The 17,145-nt window shown below is 38.0% G+C and overlaps 1 protein-coding gene across 5 annotated transcripts in view; it reads right to left on the reverse strand.

The window, feature by feature from the left end:
* The window catches only part of STK39 (serine/threonine kinase 39), a 102,200-nt gene that overhangs the window by 31,709 nt on the left and 53,346 nt on the right, over nt 1-17,145 (reverse strand). For 4 of the 5 annotated variants that reach the window (XM_033007893.2, XM_033007891.2, XM_042784300.1 and 1 more), the window contains 3 exons: nt 10,793-10,915; nt 10,638-10,670; nt 8,577-8,644 (listed from right to left, as the gene is read on the reverse strand). In XM_033007893.2, coding sequence (XP_032863784.2) covers nt 8,577-8,644; nt 10,638-10,670; nt 10,793-10,915 — 224 coding nt within the window. The remainder of the gene's footprint in view (nt 1-8,576; nt 8,645-10,637; nt 10,671-10,792; nt 10,916-17,145) is intronic. The other variant, XM_033007892.2, reaches the window with a different exon arrangement.

Raw genomic sequence — 17,145 nt, forward strand, 5'->3', positions numbered from 1 at the left:
ATTATCAGAATGTAAGCCATATTACAGTTGACCATTGATATACATGGCATTAATAATACAAATAAAACTACTTGTAACACTGAGGTCGATTCAAGCTCTAAACTATTTCCTTTAACATAAAGGAGGTTGGGGGTGGTGTTTGGATTTCTTCGGGGTTTTTTATTCCCTCTCTTTTTTCCTTTCTTTTGTAAGTAATACAATAAAAAGTCAGAATGGAATAAAAATGTTCTAGTGATTTAAAAAATTCAGTAGCAGCAACATCCTCACATGCAATTGCCTGCATAATTTACAATCACAGCTGTGCAAGTTAAATGCCTAATTCCTTGCCATCTAAATATTTAGACATGCAAATCTTCCTGATAACCTAAATTTAATAAGCAGAAACAATATATTGATTCCTTGGCCAAATAATTATCAATTTTACACACAAAAGTTGTTTTCATAAACAAATATACCAGCTCTCTATTAAGTAACCGATGGTATAGCAATTGCATACAGGATTATGTAAGTCATAATTAAAATAAATTTTTAAGTGCTTATTTTCAATAAAAATACAGCAAAGCATAAAAATATCCTTAAGTAGTGAATAAGAAATGCATAATTTACCATTTTTAAAGAGCAAGCATTGAAGAAAATAATAGACGTACAAACAGAAAGCAGGATTAGAATCAATAGTTTAATCAAGGGCTCCTGCTTACTGATTTCAGTCATGATTTAATCATGATTAAACAGGTTATTTAAATGAAGTCTCCATGCTGTGAAAATAAAATTCAGTTCAGTAACCATGTCCCCAGCACCTCCCCAATTCCCAGGGCAACGCCTTAAATGTGATGGCAAAATAAAATATAGGACAGTGCTCAATATTGTAATCACAGGTACATTGATTTCAAAAATTCTACAAATGGTTTTGTTTATGATGTTTGTTACTGGATCAATTCCCAGCCTATAGAGAAGTTCTGTCACTTTTTGGTTGTAAATCCACCACACAGCTGGGAGTTTGTTTGTGGATTTTGTCATTAAATACACTGCAGAACAAAAGCCATTCTATATAGCAAAAATTATGAGAAATATCTGTCCTTCGTGAAGGATATACACCATACCCACTTCTTACAAAAGAGACTGGAATGATAAAAGTTTAAGATACCAAAAATCTAGAAGAAAAAAAAAAGATAATTGAGAACTCTGGGTTACAGTACTGAGCCAATTATCAAACTCATTCTGTCTCTAGCCAGAAAAAATTTTGGGGTTTGCTTGGTTATAGGGTGGGTGTTTTTTTCTGCTAAAAAGCTAAGCCTCAAATTTAAATATTAACAACATTAAGAGTAGCTCTTCTAGGTACCTCCAGCCAAGTACATTTTTTATGTAACTTTACATGAAATAAATTTTGTAAGAAAGAGGTCAAAAAAATCAGGCCTACATGAAAGCAAGAAGATTAACACTTGAGCTTCAGCTCAGATTAGGGAGTGATACCCTCACTGTCTACATTCTGGCACACAGAGGAAATCACATTTCACTTCAGTCCTAACAACTCTCCAGCTCCAGCGCAGCATAAGCAACTGCCTGCTACTAGCTACTCCCTGGACTTGTCATTCTGAATTGTATCTGTCTGTCCAGCTACCCAGAAGATATATTCCTCAAAGGATAAAATGACAGTTTCAAAATGTGATAAACCAGATTATATTGGCTGAAGAAATGTTTTTGTAAGAAATGAAGATAAGCACAAACATTTATCTGTAAGTAACATGATCTGAGTGCCATTACACACAATTCTGCCTTAGCATTTTCTCTACACGCTATTTTAAATAAGATACACAATAATATAACAGAAGTATCACATTCACTAGTGCATCAAGTAAAAATTTTCCATTCGCCTCTTTTGTTCTTCCACAGGCTTAATTCATCTATTGCACAGGAACTGTATTAAATTAAGTCCTAGGACATTCCAAATTACTGTCAGTAAATTATCTTCCTGTCATAGGAGCTAATTTAACCATCTTAGATTGCTTCAGATAATTTGCAATTCTTAACTATTAACCATTAACAAGTCTCCTAATTTAACATGAAATGTCTCTGTTATTAATCTAAATAGTCAAACCCTCTGACAGTGACCTTCCTAAATCTGTAACTAACAATTTGATGGTTAGACTGGAAATTTCAAATCAAGGGTGATTATTCCTCCCCACCCCCCTTTCCCTGGTGATATGAACAGACCATCAGAGGACTGAATCACAGACGATTGCCTTAAACCTCTCTTTGCAGAGTTCCTGCCAGGGTCTGCTTCCAAGACACACGGTGTGCACAGCCTCACAGGAAAAAAATTGGATTACAAATTCCATTCCTCTCCACTCTCAAATTCCTCTGTGAGGCTGAGGATACAGAAGCATCAGCATTTCAACACAACGACTGCACAGAAAGTCTGGGTCGTAGTTACACACCATGGCAACAGATCAAGCAACAACTGAAAACCAGTATTTTCAGTTCATTGCAAAAATCAAGCACAATCTCTTAATTAAACTTAAGCTTTAAAATACTAATGGTCTGTATTAAGTATTTAATACTACAGAGCCTTTCAAAAGCTTTTCATGGAATTACCTAAAACACACTGCTGTTAATTTCACTTCTGGGGCAACATACTCTAACACAACAGTGCAAAAGATAGCAAATAAATTGGAAATTGTCATCTCCAACTGAATAAGCAACTCTGGCAGTAGAGAATATCTTTACAAGTTAGTCCCACTGAGAAAACTATAACAAAAAGGCATTAAATACAAGTTAAGGACAGAAAAATAAGACACTCAAGATGGAAATCATCCAGAACAATAGAGTTAAATACCAGCACTTGCATAAAGAGTGCCATGGGATTCTTTAAAGATTATTTCAGCATGTGAGTTGTGCTTCTCATCCACAACAAGGCATTTGCACTAAACAGAGACTGGTGTTAATTTGGCATTCCATTCTCAATTACTGAATAAGTCCAACCCTGCTCTGCTTGAGAAAAATAACAGAACCTGACCATCCAGTGAAAGAATTATTGAAATGCATGATTCTTCTGCCAGAATTCCTCCTTTGGGAAGGTAATTTTTATTTTTTATGGGTACTACTAACCTTTTTTGGAACATAGTACTAAGAAAAAAATGGAAAACTATATTATAAAATTTGATGGGTTTTGGTGTACCATAGCCTCCTTGTAAAAGAAGGGGGGGGGGGGGGAAAGCCAAAGAAGCATTTTTTTGTTTTGTTTTGTTTTTAATTCCTTCTCCCTCACTCCTGCTGAAGGTTGACCATATCCCTAGGCTTTGCCCTGTCCCAAACCTTCAGGCACTATTCTTCAAACCTTTTGACCCACACTCCCAAGCCTCCTATTATGTTGTTTCTGCCCATCAGGCTCAAAATCAATTTCCGTGACAAACTCTGCAACCAAGATAGCTCTCCAGCCAAAGACAGCAGTACTGCAAGTGCCATCGGTGTTCTCTCCACCAACCCTTCTTGCCAGAGGACCCTGGGGAAATGCCTTCTCCCCTCAATGCTAGCCGAGCCAGCCTCCATCACACAGTAAGGTGTTCCTTCCCATCTGAGATGCTGTGCTGGGTTTGTGTGAGTGGCAGGGGTTTTGGTGGCAGGGGAGGGGGCTACAGTGGTGGCTCCTGTGAGAAGCTTTTTGAAGCTCCCCTGGCTCCAAGTCAGACCCACCTCTGCACCAATGCCAAGCCAGTTAGTGATGGTGGCTGCAAGAAGGGAAACCTGGGAGGAGGAGTTTGAGTTGTGAGGAGGAATGGTGAGGAAAACTTCTATGCAAGCACTGAGGTCAGTGGAAGAAAGGAGGAGGAAAGGGGTAGGCATGCCAGTGCAGAGCCCCTCTGATCCCATGGTGAAACAGCAGGGCCACCCTGCCTGCCAGCCACGGGGGTCTGCGGTAGAGCAGATGCCCATCTGCAGCCTGTGGATGAGCCCACACCAGAGCAGGTGGCTGTGCCCGAAGAAGGCTGGGGCTCCATGGGAAGAAGCAGCCCCCGCTGTTGTAGTTCGGTGCTGGGAGGACTGCAACACATGGGGATGACCCACACTGAAGCAGCACAGGGAACACTGCAACCTGTGGGAGGGACACGTATCAGAGAAAGTTTGTGGAAAACTCTCCTGTGAGAGGTGAGAGGGGAACAACACTGCAGCAGGGGAAGAATGCAAGAAGCTCCCCCCACCCTGAGGAGGAAGAAGAGGCAGCACTGACTGCACCCCCCACTCCCTGCCCCCTGTGCCACTGAAAGTGAGGAGGAACAGAAATCAGGAGCAAAGCCAAGCCCAGGAAGAAGGGAGGGGTAGGGGGAAGGTGTTTTTAAGATGTGGTAATGCTTCTCACTGTCCTAACTCAGTCTACTAAGTGTTGTTGTTAGTGTCTGAATTAAATTTATGTTCTTTTTAATTCCCCTAAGGAGTTTGTCTTTTGCTTGTGACCATAATGGGTGACTCATCCTTCCCTGTCCTCATCTCTATTCTGGACCCTTTTGCTTTATTTTCTTCTTCCCAGCACTGGGGGAGAAAGGAGGAGTGAGCAACTACATGGTGCTCAGTTGTCCTCTGAGCTTAAACTATGACAGATGCTCACCTTTTGCTGTCCCCTTACCCTATGTCCCTCTTCTGGGGAAACAAAAGGAAAGCAATGAAGAATGAAACCTTCCCAAGCCTTCTGTTGATGTGTTTACTTCCTCTCCCCTCTCATCTTCCCCATCAATCAATTCATCTTCTATTTTGCTGGTATTTACATTTTTACCCACATTTTTTACATTTCATCAGTACTGAACTTTTTTTTTTTTTCTTAAACAGTAATTCTCAGCATCTAAAACCAGTGCGTTCTGAACTCATCAAGCCACTGCAGTTTATATAATTTGATTGCCTCGGGTGAACTATTTTAAAAGAAAAAGCATCCAACATTTTGGATGATATACCGAGCGTTGAGTCTTCAAGTCTGGCATCTAATGTTCACAATGTTTATCTGAATATCAAGCCATACTTTACTTTAAAAGCTATAATAGTAGTAGATGAAACATCACAGGAAATTGTTTTTATCCTCATACTGTAGCTAACTTGCTCCATAATAATATGGTTCACAACTTATGGTTCATTTTAACAAATCCCATAAAAACCCTCTGATGGGCTCAAGTCTCTATCAGCTATATGACTTAATGATCAATTCACCAAAAGACATCAACAGAATCGTTTAAATCTGCAGTGGAGGTGGGTAAATGCAGAAATCCCTGTGAGGATATTAGCTGTTTACTACCTTACTATCCCAAGGGAATGCTGCGTGACACAAAGCAAGTCATCTACACTGCTTTTATTCACTGCAAATGCCAAAACTAGCAGTATTTTTACTTTCAGATGCTCAAAAAACATTTACTTAGTAAGTAAATTACAACAAAAGAGAGCAGTTAGGGGCCAGAGCATGTTTCTCCATATACAGCTGCCCTAAATGTAAGCTAATTCACTCTGCAAAGATCCCAGCCTAAGGACAGCTGCATTTGGCTATAATACAGAGGGAGGCTTCTTCTGGAACCCAGGACTGACCATGAGTGACTGAGGGCCTCCGGGTTTACATCCTACAATACAGGAAATTTATTTTTCAGACTTTTATGAAGGAACCCCATACAACTTCCCTTCTACTAACACAACAAAAAAAACAGTTGAATTTGTGCAAAATAGATTACAGCAATAGTTTAAGCACTAACATTTTAATATTCTGAACACTACTGTCTTCCCAAACCAGCATTTCTGTGGCTTGTTACTTACATTAGCTGGTGTGGTACAAGCTTGTCAACACTTCAGTGGAATGCCAGCCTCAAGACTACTCTCGCCTTTGTAGCAGAGCAGTAAGGTCCAAGTATCAAGACTCTTTTGGGCTAGGGATGAAGATAACCCTATGCCCATAAATCAGCACTACGCTGTTACAACAGTCACTATTTCTCCAGAGCTGGCTTTTCTGAATTTGCTCACTGCAGCTAGACTTAGACCCAAAAATGCAGAACCCAGGAGTTGTCTACTCTTGGGTGCAACCACTCACTGCCAGGCCAGGGCCACTATTAATGTGCCTCCCGTAAGGTCAATGTTGAAAAGCTTTTTAACAGAATATACTGACAGATACTTGACACTGACAGGCAAATGAGCTGAGATAACTCCCCACAGGTAATACGATAATGGAAGTACCCTAAGAATTCTATTAAATGTTAACAAATAACCATCAGCTCCTTTCCCCAAACAAGTTTTCTGCTAACTTACTGAAGAATAAGACATTTGAATATAATTCTTGACAAGTATTCAGCAGACTGCACAGCCCTGCCATGCTCACATCAGCCTCAGCTGTTGCCCTCCTGGGGTCAACAGTGAAGAGGAAGCACAACTATTCAAAAGCCATCAGAGGTACCTTGCTAAACACAACATACATAGCAGCCAGCCAGTGGCTGCCCTGAATTTCTGTGAATATTTCATAAAAAAAGTATGTCTTGGCTTTGAAGTAGCAAATACAAAGAAATGCTTAAGTACTAACTCTGAATCTACACCACTGGGCAGAGTTATAGAGAGCTTGTAGCCCTCGTTCTCAAATACGCACTTCACAAAGGCCCAACTAAAGGAAAAGAGTGCTGCTTGGTATACCCCACGCTCCTCTATTCCCCCCAACTGTAACACACACACACAGTGATTATGTGCTAACTCTGACCCTACTCACATGCTCAGGTTTCTGCCAGAAGGAAACCCAGACACACAGTGCAAAGATGCATAACTCAGCCCACCTCCTACCATTGAGGGAGGACACAGCCAGAGTTCACATCGGGTCAGGAGTTTGCACCACAGAGCATTCTTCTCTAAAAGTATGTCATCTTAAATTAACAAAACTCCAAAATTATGCATCAAATTTTTTGCTTTTTTCCAAGATACCGCCAACAGTGTTCCCAGTCCCCAGGGCATATCTGTTGTTCAAAATTATTTTGTTTAAAGGAAAATTTCTGGTTCCTAGAATTGAAATTTTTGTTTCTTTTCTCTCTACCAATAACCATCTAAACCTCCAAAACTGTAATACATTAATCTAGTTACTACAGAATTGCTTTTAGGAAGGGGAGGGGGAGAGAATTTTTTCATCCATGAAATAAGAGGATCCCTAACAAGAACAAAAGTTCATCATGCAAATAGGAGTTTGGAAACTCAAGTCTCCTATGATCAATATTCCTTCACTTCTGGCTTAAGAGCTGCAGAAAACTGAAGGCATAATCCTGACATTTCGCTGTACTTGCAGGACTAAAATGTTTACCCCGATGATATCCCAACACTCCAAGTAACTGGGTAGAAGCTAATCACTCCATAGGATTCATCGTAATTTAAAAATACCCAAAGCACCCACTAGTACATCCACACAGCAGTATAAATTGGTCTGTTCTGTAAACGGTTTCATCTACCTGTCTGTCAGCAGAGAGATGAAAAAGAATATTGATAGCATAACTGGGCAGCTATGTAAATTGGACAACTAAAGCAATTCCAAATAATCTCTAAGTCTTTTCTTTCCCCACAATAAAATTTATTACTCCTTCCTTCAGTAAACAACCTTTGGCAGCCACGCAATTTTTTGCAGCTGTCACTAGGAAAGTAGTCAAAGAAAAGTGAAGATAATAGATCTTGGAATTTGGCACTCATTCTGTGTATTTTTTTTTTTTTCTGATTACTAACAGTTTCTGATGTCACTTTTAAAGCTACTTGTTATGCATAAATCTGCTATTTGTTTGTAACATATCGGTTGTAATTTTGTAAATATTTCTCTATTTGACTTTTTATCTTTTTGTTATCATAAACTCGTAACATTTAACTTTTCCCTGTAGCGATAATTAAGAGTTTACAACCTCTCATAGATATCCTGTCCATACAAACTGGATGTAAACAAGTTTTAAAGTGAGTGGCAGTAAGTTTTTTAACTAAGTTAGGGACTTAAGAAAAATGGCTGTAAATCCATACAAAGTTACCAAAGATTCTTATGAAAAAATACTTTTATCCAAGAACTAGACCACATAATTAAACAGTTCAAATCTTAGTTATAAACTGATTTTAATTAAAGGTAATCTTACTCATTTTAACTATGTATAAATTTAAGTCAGACAACATATTTGTATCCATTTTCTAAAATATCTGTCACTTCTCCACAGTGGCTGATCAAACTTGCCAGTGAAAAATGTTCTGAGTAGGCAACTTGTAATACAGCTATGGTTTATTTCTGTCAGAGGCTGACTGCTGAAGTGTGAAAGAAACTCATTAAAAATCTCTCACTGTGATCCTGCATTGCAAGGAAAAAAAGAAAGAAAATACTTAATGAAGGGTACACTTAGCCTGAAGCCACATTCATATTCTGCTTTTCATTTTACACTATTTCAGTAAGCAATTAAAAGACAGCAATTAGTCACAGAAACACTATTCATACTGGTTATACTGGGAGATTAAAGAGGTTAACACTTATTTTATGTTAATATTATCAAAGTAACAAGGGAGATCAAGAATAATACAGCCAACTAAAAAGGAATGCCAAAATAAATAGAAGAAGCTCTTACCTTAATCTTAAAACAAGATTCACGGCACATGGAACTTCACTATATTCGTCACTAACAGCAGGCTGAGACTATTAAGGAAAAAAGCAAAAAGTCTTATAAAGGATGTCAAACTGAAAAAAAGAATCCTGAAATACTTGCCATGCTCACAGTTTGAAGTTAGCACAGAATACTTTACACATCCTCTAACTCTCAAAAACCTTTTAAACACTTTCAGTAATACAGTCTGAAATACAGCTGATACCAGTAAAACTGCCATATTTCAATTACAGAGATACAAATTATAAGACCTGCATTAAAGCACTGAATATAAGAGCTTTTAATCCACTTTGCATCAAAGCTCCAATAACCTATTAAATAATATGCACACAGTGAGAATACCAAACTACTACTCACATTATCTTTGCGTAACAGTTTTGGTTGTTAAGGAAGTCTTGCATCTACCCATCTGCAAAGAACTAGTAGCATATCAAAGTGGCCATCACAGCTCAGAGAATGTCTTTCACAAAGAAAAATCACAAATATGGATATCTTTTACACTATTACTCCTCCCTCACACTAGGATATCCTCCCTGGCCCTCAACTAACACTTAAATGAAGTCCTAAGCAAAAGTGCATCCTACATAAAGAGTACCTCAGGGTCCTCTACCCTACTATAATTTCATACCCAACTTGGTATATTGTTGCCACTCACAGAATCCTGTTCAAAGGTCACAGTCAAGTCCTCCCAAACCAAAGACTTGCATAACAAATCTCATTTGATTGTTTTCCAACAGTTTTCCACATTAAAGCTACTTTTTTAAAAAGAAAGCGTTACACAAGATCTATACTTTATTATATGTGTATTTTAGACAAAAGTTAATGAATATTTGGGAAATTATTTAATCACTAAAAGAGGAGTATATTTTTTTTTTCTCCTTCAATTAGGTTCCTTACATCCATATAAACTATTATTTCTGCATCTTTTACAGACCTGTTATTTCAGTGTATAGGAATAAGCAGCCCAAAGACAAACAGATGCACACCAACAGTGACAAGCTGCACTAGTCTCAGTTCTAAATCATCTTCTGAAGCATTTAGGGGGCAGGATTAAAAAAAAAATAAATAAATAAAATCAACAGAAGACTTTAAGCAGAGACTTTTTTCTCCTTCATAAACTAAACAATTAATAATAAAAATTACCTGTATAAACTCAGTCACAAACTGCAGAATTCTCCATTTCTAAGACATAAAAAGACTATCTGGTGAAAGTCCTTTTTTTTTTTTTTTTTTTTGGTACTCAGTTTACATAAGACACCTCAGAAGCTGAAGTGCTATGTAAACTAGCTCTGCAATGGAAAGACTGGGGTCATCACAGGAGCTAACAGGACCAAACCTGGCAGGAAGCTGTTAGTCTTTTAGAAGATTTCTATGACACCAATGAAAATCAGAGAATCTAAAATTGCAGGTGAAGTGGCAAGGGTCACCCACACAAGGTATAGACAATTTTAAAAGAGCACTTTGGCTCTAAGCCAGTAATCCTATTAAGCAATTATTTACAGCAGTGATGCTTCCCATACTCTCAGCACAGCACCATGAAAATCAATATGGTATTTTATTCCTCTGAATTAATCTACTATGCCACAGTACTGAACTGTTTTACTGTATATGGGATGAAGCATTTAAATTAGAAGCTACATGTCATGATACAAATTCCAAGAATGAAAAATTATTTGGAGATCTACTGGCTACTTCAAAACAGCCATCACTACCCTGAGAATTAGACAGCAATTAGCATGATCCACTTACAAAGATTCATTAAAACCAGTCAAATTACCTATCTTAACCAATTCTCCTGGGCACGAACATAATATGACTTTAAATTTCCTATCCATTTATCCACTGTGTGCTTAAGTTAATTGTTACAGGCCCAACCGCATACAGCTCTATCCTCACAAGTACTTGCCATACAAGGCTGCAGAACTGCACCCCCACCTCAATTCACATTTTAACAACAGAATTGAAAAAGAAATCCCTTCACTCAAGCACTTGGAAGAAAAAAGAAGTTGATAAAGACATTTTTACCTCTGTGTTCTCCTCCTCTTTTACTCTTCTTGACTAGAAAACAAATGCAGTGAGGTATGAGCTATGCAGCTTTATGCATTAAAGATTCAGAAATACTAACAATTAAGACAGACCATCTTGCAGAGTGTAAATGTCTTGGAATAAACAAAAGTTACCTTTTCCTGAGAAACAGCAGCTTTGCCTTCCTCACTCTTCTCATCCATTTCATCATCACTCCATTCCCAGTCCCCATCTTCTGTTTTATGGAGATGGCCACTGGAACCTGGTACTCGTCTGACCTACCAAGATATTAAGTGTTCACCATTACAAAGGCATTTTTAGTCTTTATCAGTGTTCTGGTTAATAAGCAATTCTTCATTATTTTTATTCTGTATGTTTTCACTAGTTTGATGGAGGAATCACTAGCATACTGGAATAATATCTGACCTCAGGGGTCACCCTTGAGCCAGTGGGAATAGCTAAACTACGCAAAATTCATATAGGGAAACAGGGTTTGTATATATTTCACAACTGCTTAGGAACAAGCTCAGGTAGACGACAACTGCTTGCTACAAACTAACCCTTGAAATGAAAGGAAGACATCCAAGGAAGCAGAAGTTACCCAGAAAAGGTTCTTCTTGGGACGGAAGTCTTAAAAACTTCAATTGTCTGCTAAAAAGCTTTAAAATGTGTAAAGACATTAAGGATATGTTAAAAGTAAAATTATCCTTACTAAAAAAGACAAAAAGAAAAAAAGAAGTAGCTGTATGCAGACTGAGAAGGCAGGCAGGCATGCAAACTCCTGTAGATGAAACAGTCTAACAAGGCTTAATAGGAGTATCCAGCAGCTAAATCTGAAAATCAAATCCTCTTCCAATGCCATCTTGCTCTTTTCAGAACCTGACAACATGCTTGTTTTCCCCTGGATCATGTTCAGCCTATGTGAGGAAAACAAAAAACCACCCAACTATTTTTCCCACACCTTGGTATGAGACACGTGAGATGGCTGGAAGCAAAGCACAATAAACAGCAGCCCCACTGGTGTTTAGATTAGAATTGCTTTCTCTAATTATTTCACATTACTGAATTGCTATACAGTTCCCACTGCACAACTTCAAATGCTCGTACAGGTAAGCTCCCCAGCACTATAAATTTGTAAAGCTTAAAGCATATCCTTTTGAATTATAAAAAAGGAATAAAGTTATTCAGGAAACTAGGCTTTCTTTACATTGGTAACAGAATGAAAGGAACAAAGCATTAAGTGTTCACAGCATAGAAAACGGAGAACTAACTTGGTAAAAAAGCAGTTTCAGGCCAAGAACAAGGCTGGAGAAAACATCTAACAAAAATAACTTTTTTAAAAAATTATGAGCTAGATCGCCCTAGCTCAAAATTGTTACATCTTGTTTGCCAGTATCCACAGTAACATACACAGCCTGGTTCAACTTCAGTTTCACAGATTGCTTTCTTTAGTGTTTTGATGTCTTGCACAGAAGTATACTGAACACTGATGAACTTGGTTCTACCATCCTGATGGCTGTTGGCGGATGGAAACCCATTCTGCCAGCACAGCTACTTCACAAAACAGGAAGATGTTAAAAACCAACCAGCCCCAAACAAACAAATAAACCCAAACAGACAAACAAAAATAACATAAAAAAAAAAAAAGAGCCCAGAAAAAAAAAAAAAAAAATTCTGATTTTTGACTAGAAAAATTACTGTTTTCTCAACATAATGAAACTTCTATAAAGACTAAACTGGTATTAACTTTGCTCTAAACCTGTCCAGGTGCTGCAAACCACAGTGTGAAGAGAGATGCAGCATGTGACACATTCCAGCTGCTTCTAAACCCCATCAGGTAGTACCTTCAGCAAAATGTGTGGCATGAAAACAGTATAGGACACCAGAAGTCTGAGCTCATGAGCTTCTAGAAAACTCTGCAAGGTAGATATTGATACAATTTTTCCAAATTGATTTTTTCCAGTGGCTTTTCATAGAGCTGGGCACTTAAGCTTTTTCTCTACTAGATTTGGTCCAAGCAAAATTTGGAGCTGGCTGGCCTGACAACACAACAGCAAGAGTGAGTATGAACTTAGAATCCTACTTCCAAAACCTTGTGCATATACAAGCAGGTATATTGGTGTCTGTCTGCACTGTTTACCTCTCCTTCTTCACTCCCCAAACACCCATCTGCTCCTCTCCCTTCCCTTTTGCACATATAAAACTAAACTAGAAGAAAGGGTGAAGTTTCCAGAACCTCAGCACACTTCTGTACCTTCTTCAGTCCTAATGTTATTTCTCCCTTACATTTCTCCCCTGCACAACCAAATACAAGTGTCCTACTCAGTTTCTCTGTATTTTGTCCTACTTTCTATCTGAGAAGAGGGGAAACCTGTTTAGAACACCAGGACTATCCTACTCCACCACCTGAGGGACAAATTCTGCATATTTTCCCTGTTTCTCATACAAGGTTCCTAATGCACCCATTTTAGTTCTAGCTGCCTCAAAGACAGGTACAAGAAGCTCGCATGTGTTTAGGAGGGAAGACCAAGCAGAAGTCAGCAGAACCAGTAGCACAGCATTTTCTTACTAAACTGTAATCAGTCCAGGCACAATCAGTGGGCTCTTACTCTCTTCATCATCAGGGATTAGCACAGATACAAGGTAATCTAGCAGGCAATTCTCTTAGTGTTTGTGGATATAATTTATTATCCTCCAAGGAACTGTGCTGATGTAGGCCTTTGTTTAACAACAGAAGGATTCTCCCAACCTATGCAAAGACACTAGCCACAACCAAAACCATGTTTTTCAAACAGAATTGAATAGAATGGTTTATGGACACATTCACACACTACCTCATGCACTAATCAAAATCTCTTCTGCATCCATTTTCAGTTGTTCTGAAGACTTATTCTAACTAGATTCACTAGAATGATTTTAATAGAGCTTAATGATGCTGGCAGAGAGTTATGGGAAAGCTTTACTGATGAAGATGGAGTGCATTTCAAGTTTTTAAATAGATTGCCTTTTAATAAGCAACAAACAAATGGCTCAAGGAAAAGAAAATAAGTTACTGCAAAATAAAATATCGTGTTAAATTAAATTATTTTCTTGAAAGGTGTCTGAAGGCAGAAAAACAAAAGTTTAGACTTATACTCTGTTTCAATCAGACTGATTGCCACCAGCACACATATTCACAGGGAAGAAATCGTAATTTCAGCTAGAGCAAAGTACCCAACCTATTCAGTCTTCAAAAATGTGAAGTTGTTGTCTATGACATATTTTTATTGATGGGTGTGCTCAACACTTGCATTACTTGGAAAATTAATTTGCACAATTTTTGATAAACAATGGCTCTGCTTAGGCTCAGTTTTGGTTAAAGCCACAAAGACTCAGTCATATAGGGAGGGCATGTACCCTGGGTGTGCGACAGAGCAAGAGCAGTGCACCATGTCTACAAATAAATTAATTGTCTCTTCATTCATCATACATCTGTATAACTCTAATAACACAGATTGGATGGAAATATATTAGCTTAAATTTCTGTTGTAATAGAAACTTATCATAACACACTTGAAACTAGCATAGTGCTGCTTCTCTTCAGTTTTTCTAATGTCTTTTCCAGAGCACATTCATTAAAATGCATATAGGTAAAAACACATGTGAAGTATTTTAGGAGACAGCTAGCATTTTACCATGTTCAACTCACATTAATAAAAAGAAAAAATATACCAGAAGTAGTAAAGGAATAAAACCTACATTATACAGCTAAAGCTTTTTAGGCTTTGAATTTGGCACATCCAGAGAGCCACTTCAAAGAGCTAACATAAAACAACTGAGACAATATACTAGTTTACTACCACAGGAAGAGACAATCCCAAGACATCCATCAGGGCTGCACCAGGACCTTCCTGGTGGTACAGTGAGCAGATTCAACCCATCAGCCTGGGAGAAAAACTAGTCTTTTTTTTCTTTTCTGAACAAGTTTTTTTGCAAGTTAAATCAGCCCATCTTGAGGTCAAATAGCAAAGACTGTAAGCAAAGAGGCAGAAACAAAAGGGGCAGTGAAAGGGAACCTGGATCAACTTGTTTTGGCAGCAGCAATCCCTCAGGACCCTCAAAATCACGTACTCTAAAACCCTTACAATGCAGCACCATGACTGGAGTGCACAGCCTGTCACACCAAGTCTCCTCAAGCTTTCATTTGTGCTCCTACAGCTGTGCAGACAACACAATAGAAAAATTAACATGGAACACAGTTAGCTTGCAGCCAAATCAGCTTTTTAATTTAGCTGTTCATGAGCTAGCACAAGCACTAGAGCTTGCACAAGAGGAGGAGCTGGAATATCATTTTCAGTAGTTGCCCCAATCATCTGTGGTAAGAAAGCATTGTAAATTCCCAAGAAGCGAGAGACATAAATATCAACAGGGAGCAGATATATCCAGACACAGCATACATTTGCCTTCATTACCTTTTGTGAGCATGCCAGTTAAAATTCTTTAAAATCTGTCACACAATCTTTTGTTATTCCATCTTATTTTATTCAGCCCAAATACTAGGCTTTCAGTATTAGGCTCAGTATTTTCTTCTTGCCTTCCTACATGAAAAATTAAAAATATTGTTGGCTTTTTGGTATAAAACCCCCCACCTTTTCCTAAATATCTCTGCAGCTTTTTTTATCAAGAATTAATTTATACACTTAACATTATACATCAGCAGATGGGGGAGGGGGGAAGGTGTGAAGTCAAACTACCTGCTTCCAGTACTTTTTTTTTTTATATGCTACTTTCTCACATATATACCTCTCTTCTTCACAGAAAAACAAAACAAAACAAAACAAAAAACATGAATACCATAATACTGTTATTTTATGTTCTGAAACAGGAACAGTAGCTTAAAGAAACATTTTATAGTGTTGATACATACTTCATTAGTATCAAATATTTAACTAAAAAGGACAATTTTACTTCCAGAAAAACTAATTTGCTATTTTCTCATATCAACATATTACTTTCACAAGGGATGCATCTAGGATAAGCATCTAAACATTATAACGACAATTGTAGAGTTTGGAGACCACAGTAGCACCACATTAGATATGAATCAGCTGTAGGAGTCAGCACCCAATGCAATGTTCTTACAGTTTATTAGACTAGTATCATCTGTAAGAGTTTAAGAACGGTCACAATCAATCCATCCAATAAGCTCTAGCATTGACCAGTTATGCCTTTGCTTAGAAATGAAAAAGTGTGAAAGCAACCCTTCAGCACCTTATGTATGCCACCTATTTCTAGTAATCCTTTTTTAATATTAGGTTTGCTTTATCAAGACAAAGACAGTTTAAATAACATTAAAAGTCCTAAGACCTTTTGATAAACATGGGATAAAATTAAAGCAATTCTGTCCCTTAAATAAACAGATTCTTCTTAAACACTTCTCTTTGTCCACCGAACACTTGTCTTTTGTGCCACCCCAATTCCTAGTTTCCTAGGATGCAACATATCTTGTGCCCTAACCTTTTTTTCACATCTCAAAAAACACAGCAGAATTAAAGCGAGTACATTCTTATAAAGGTATGCCAAGTTGCTATACTAAAACCTTCAGAACATTTACACTTCATCACAATCAAGTCTTTCTGACCTTTTGGATTACTCTTGAAGTGTTCGTCACAGATGTGGTAAAGCTCTATATCCCATTTGTCCTTACAGGCCTAGACAACCTTCAACACACGAAAAACCTTTTCCAGCAAGTACACTAAGGGCCATTATAACAGGCCTGTGAGGAGATGAAAAGAAAAAAGGAAAGAAAGAAACAAAGATAAGCAATCACTGAGCATCACTGGTGCCAGAATTGTTCTGTTAGAAATGCATCTTCATCAGGGTGGAAACAAAGAGTGTGTTTCTCTAGATGACATTCTCACATACTTCACTGTTTTAATTGTTTCCTTTCAATTTACAAGAACAGGTGTGCAATACACAGAAGTATTTTGCTGAAGAATAGTTATATACATATATGTACTGAACTGTAGCACGTTAAGCACTCACATTGTGCAACACAACAACAGGAATCTGTGCCTCAGGTGTCAAGCATCTGTAGCAAAAACATTACAGTCTGCCCATCAGCAGAAGAGGGAGAGAAAAGATTATCCCATTTTCTCCCATCCAACTGTAGTCCCCTATGGCAAAGCTTGCAAATTCTCTCCCTTGGCAGTGGGCAGCTGAAGCTACTCTTTGAAATGCAGCAGCTTGTAGAAGGTTAATGAAAACACTGGAATGGGCCAACAAAAAAATGACTACATAGAAATGATAAGGAGAGTTCATGGTGACTTGATGGCCTACATAACACTCAACTGTTATCTAAAAAATAAACTAGATGGCTACTGACAGAATGTTATAGAAAGCTGTATTCACCACTGCACAAAGTATTCATCTGTGCTTTGCCAATAATCCCAGCCTCACTGGGTCACTGCAGGAACCCACAGAAAAACTCACAGAAACAGCAGCAGATCTGAAGAGATCACGGAGGCAG

The sequence above is a fragment of the Tyto alba genome, unplaced genomic scaffold (genome assembly GCF_018691265.1).
Source record: "Tyto alba isolate M040663 unplaced genomic scaffold, T.alba_DEE_v4.0 Super-Scaffold_7, whole genome shotgun sequence".
Lineage (NCBI taxonomy): Eukaryota > Metazoa > Chordata > Aves > Strigiformes > Tytonidae > Tyto > Tyto alba.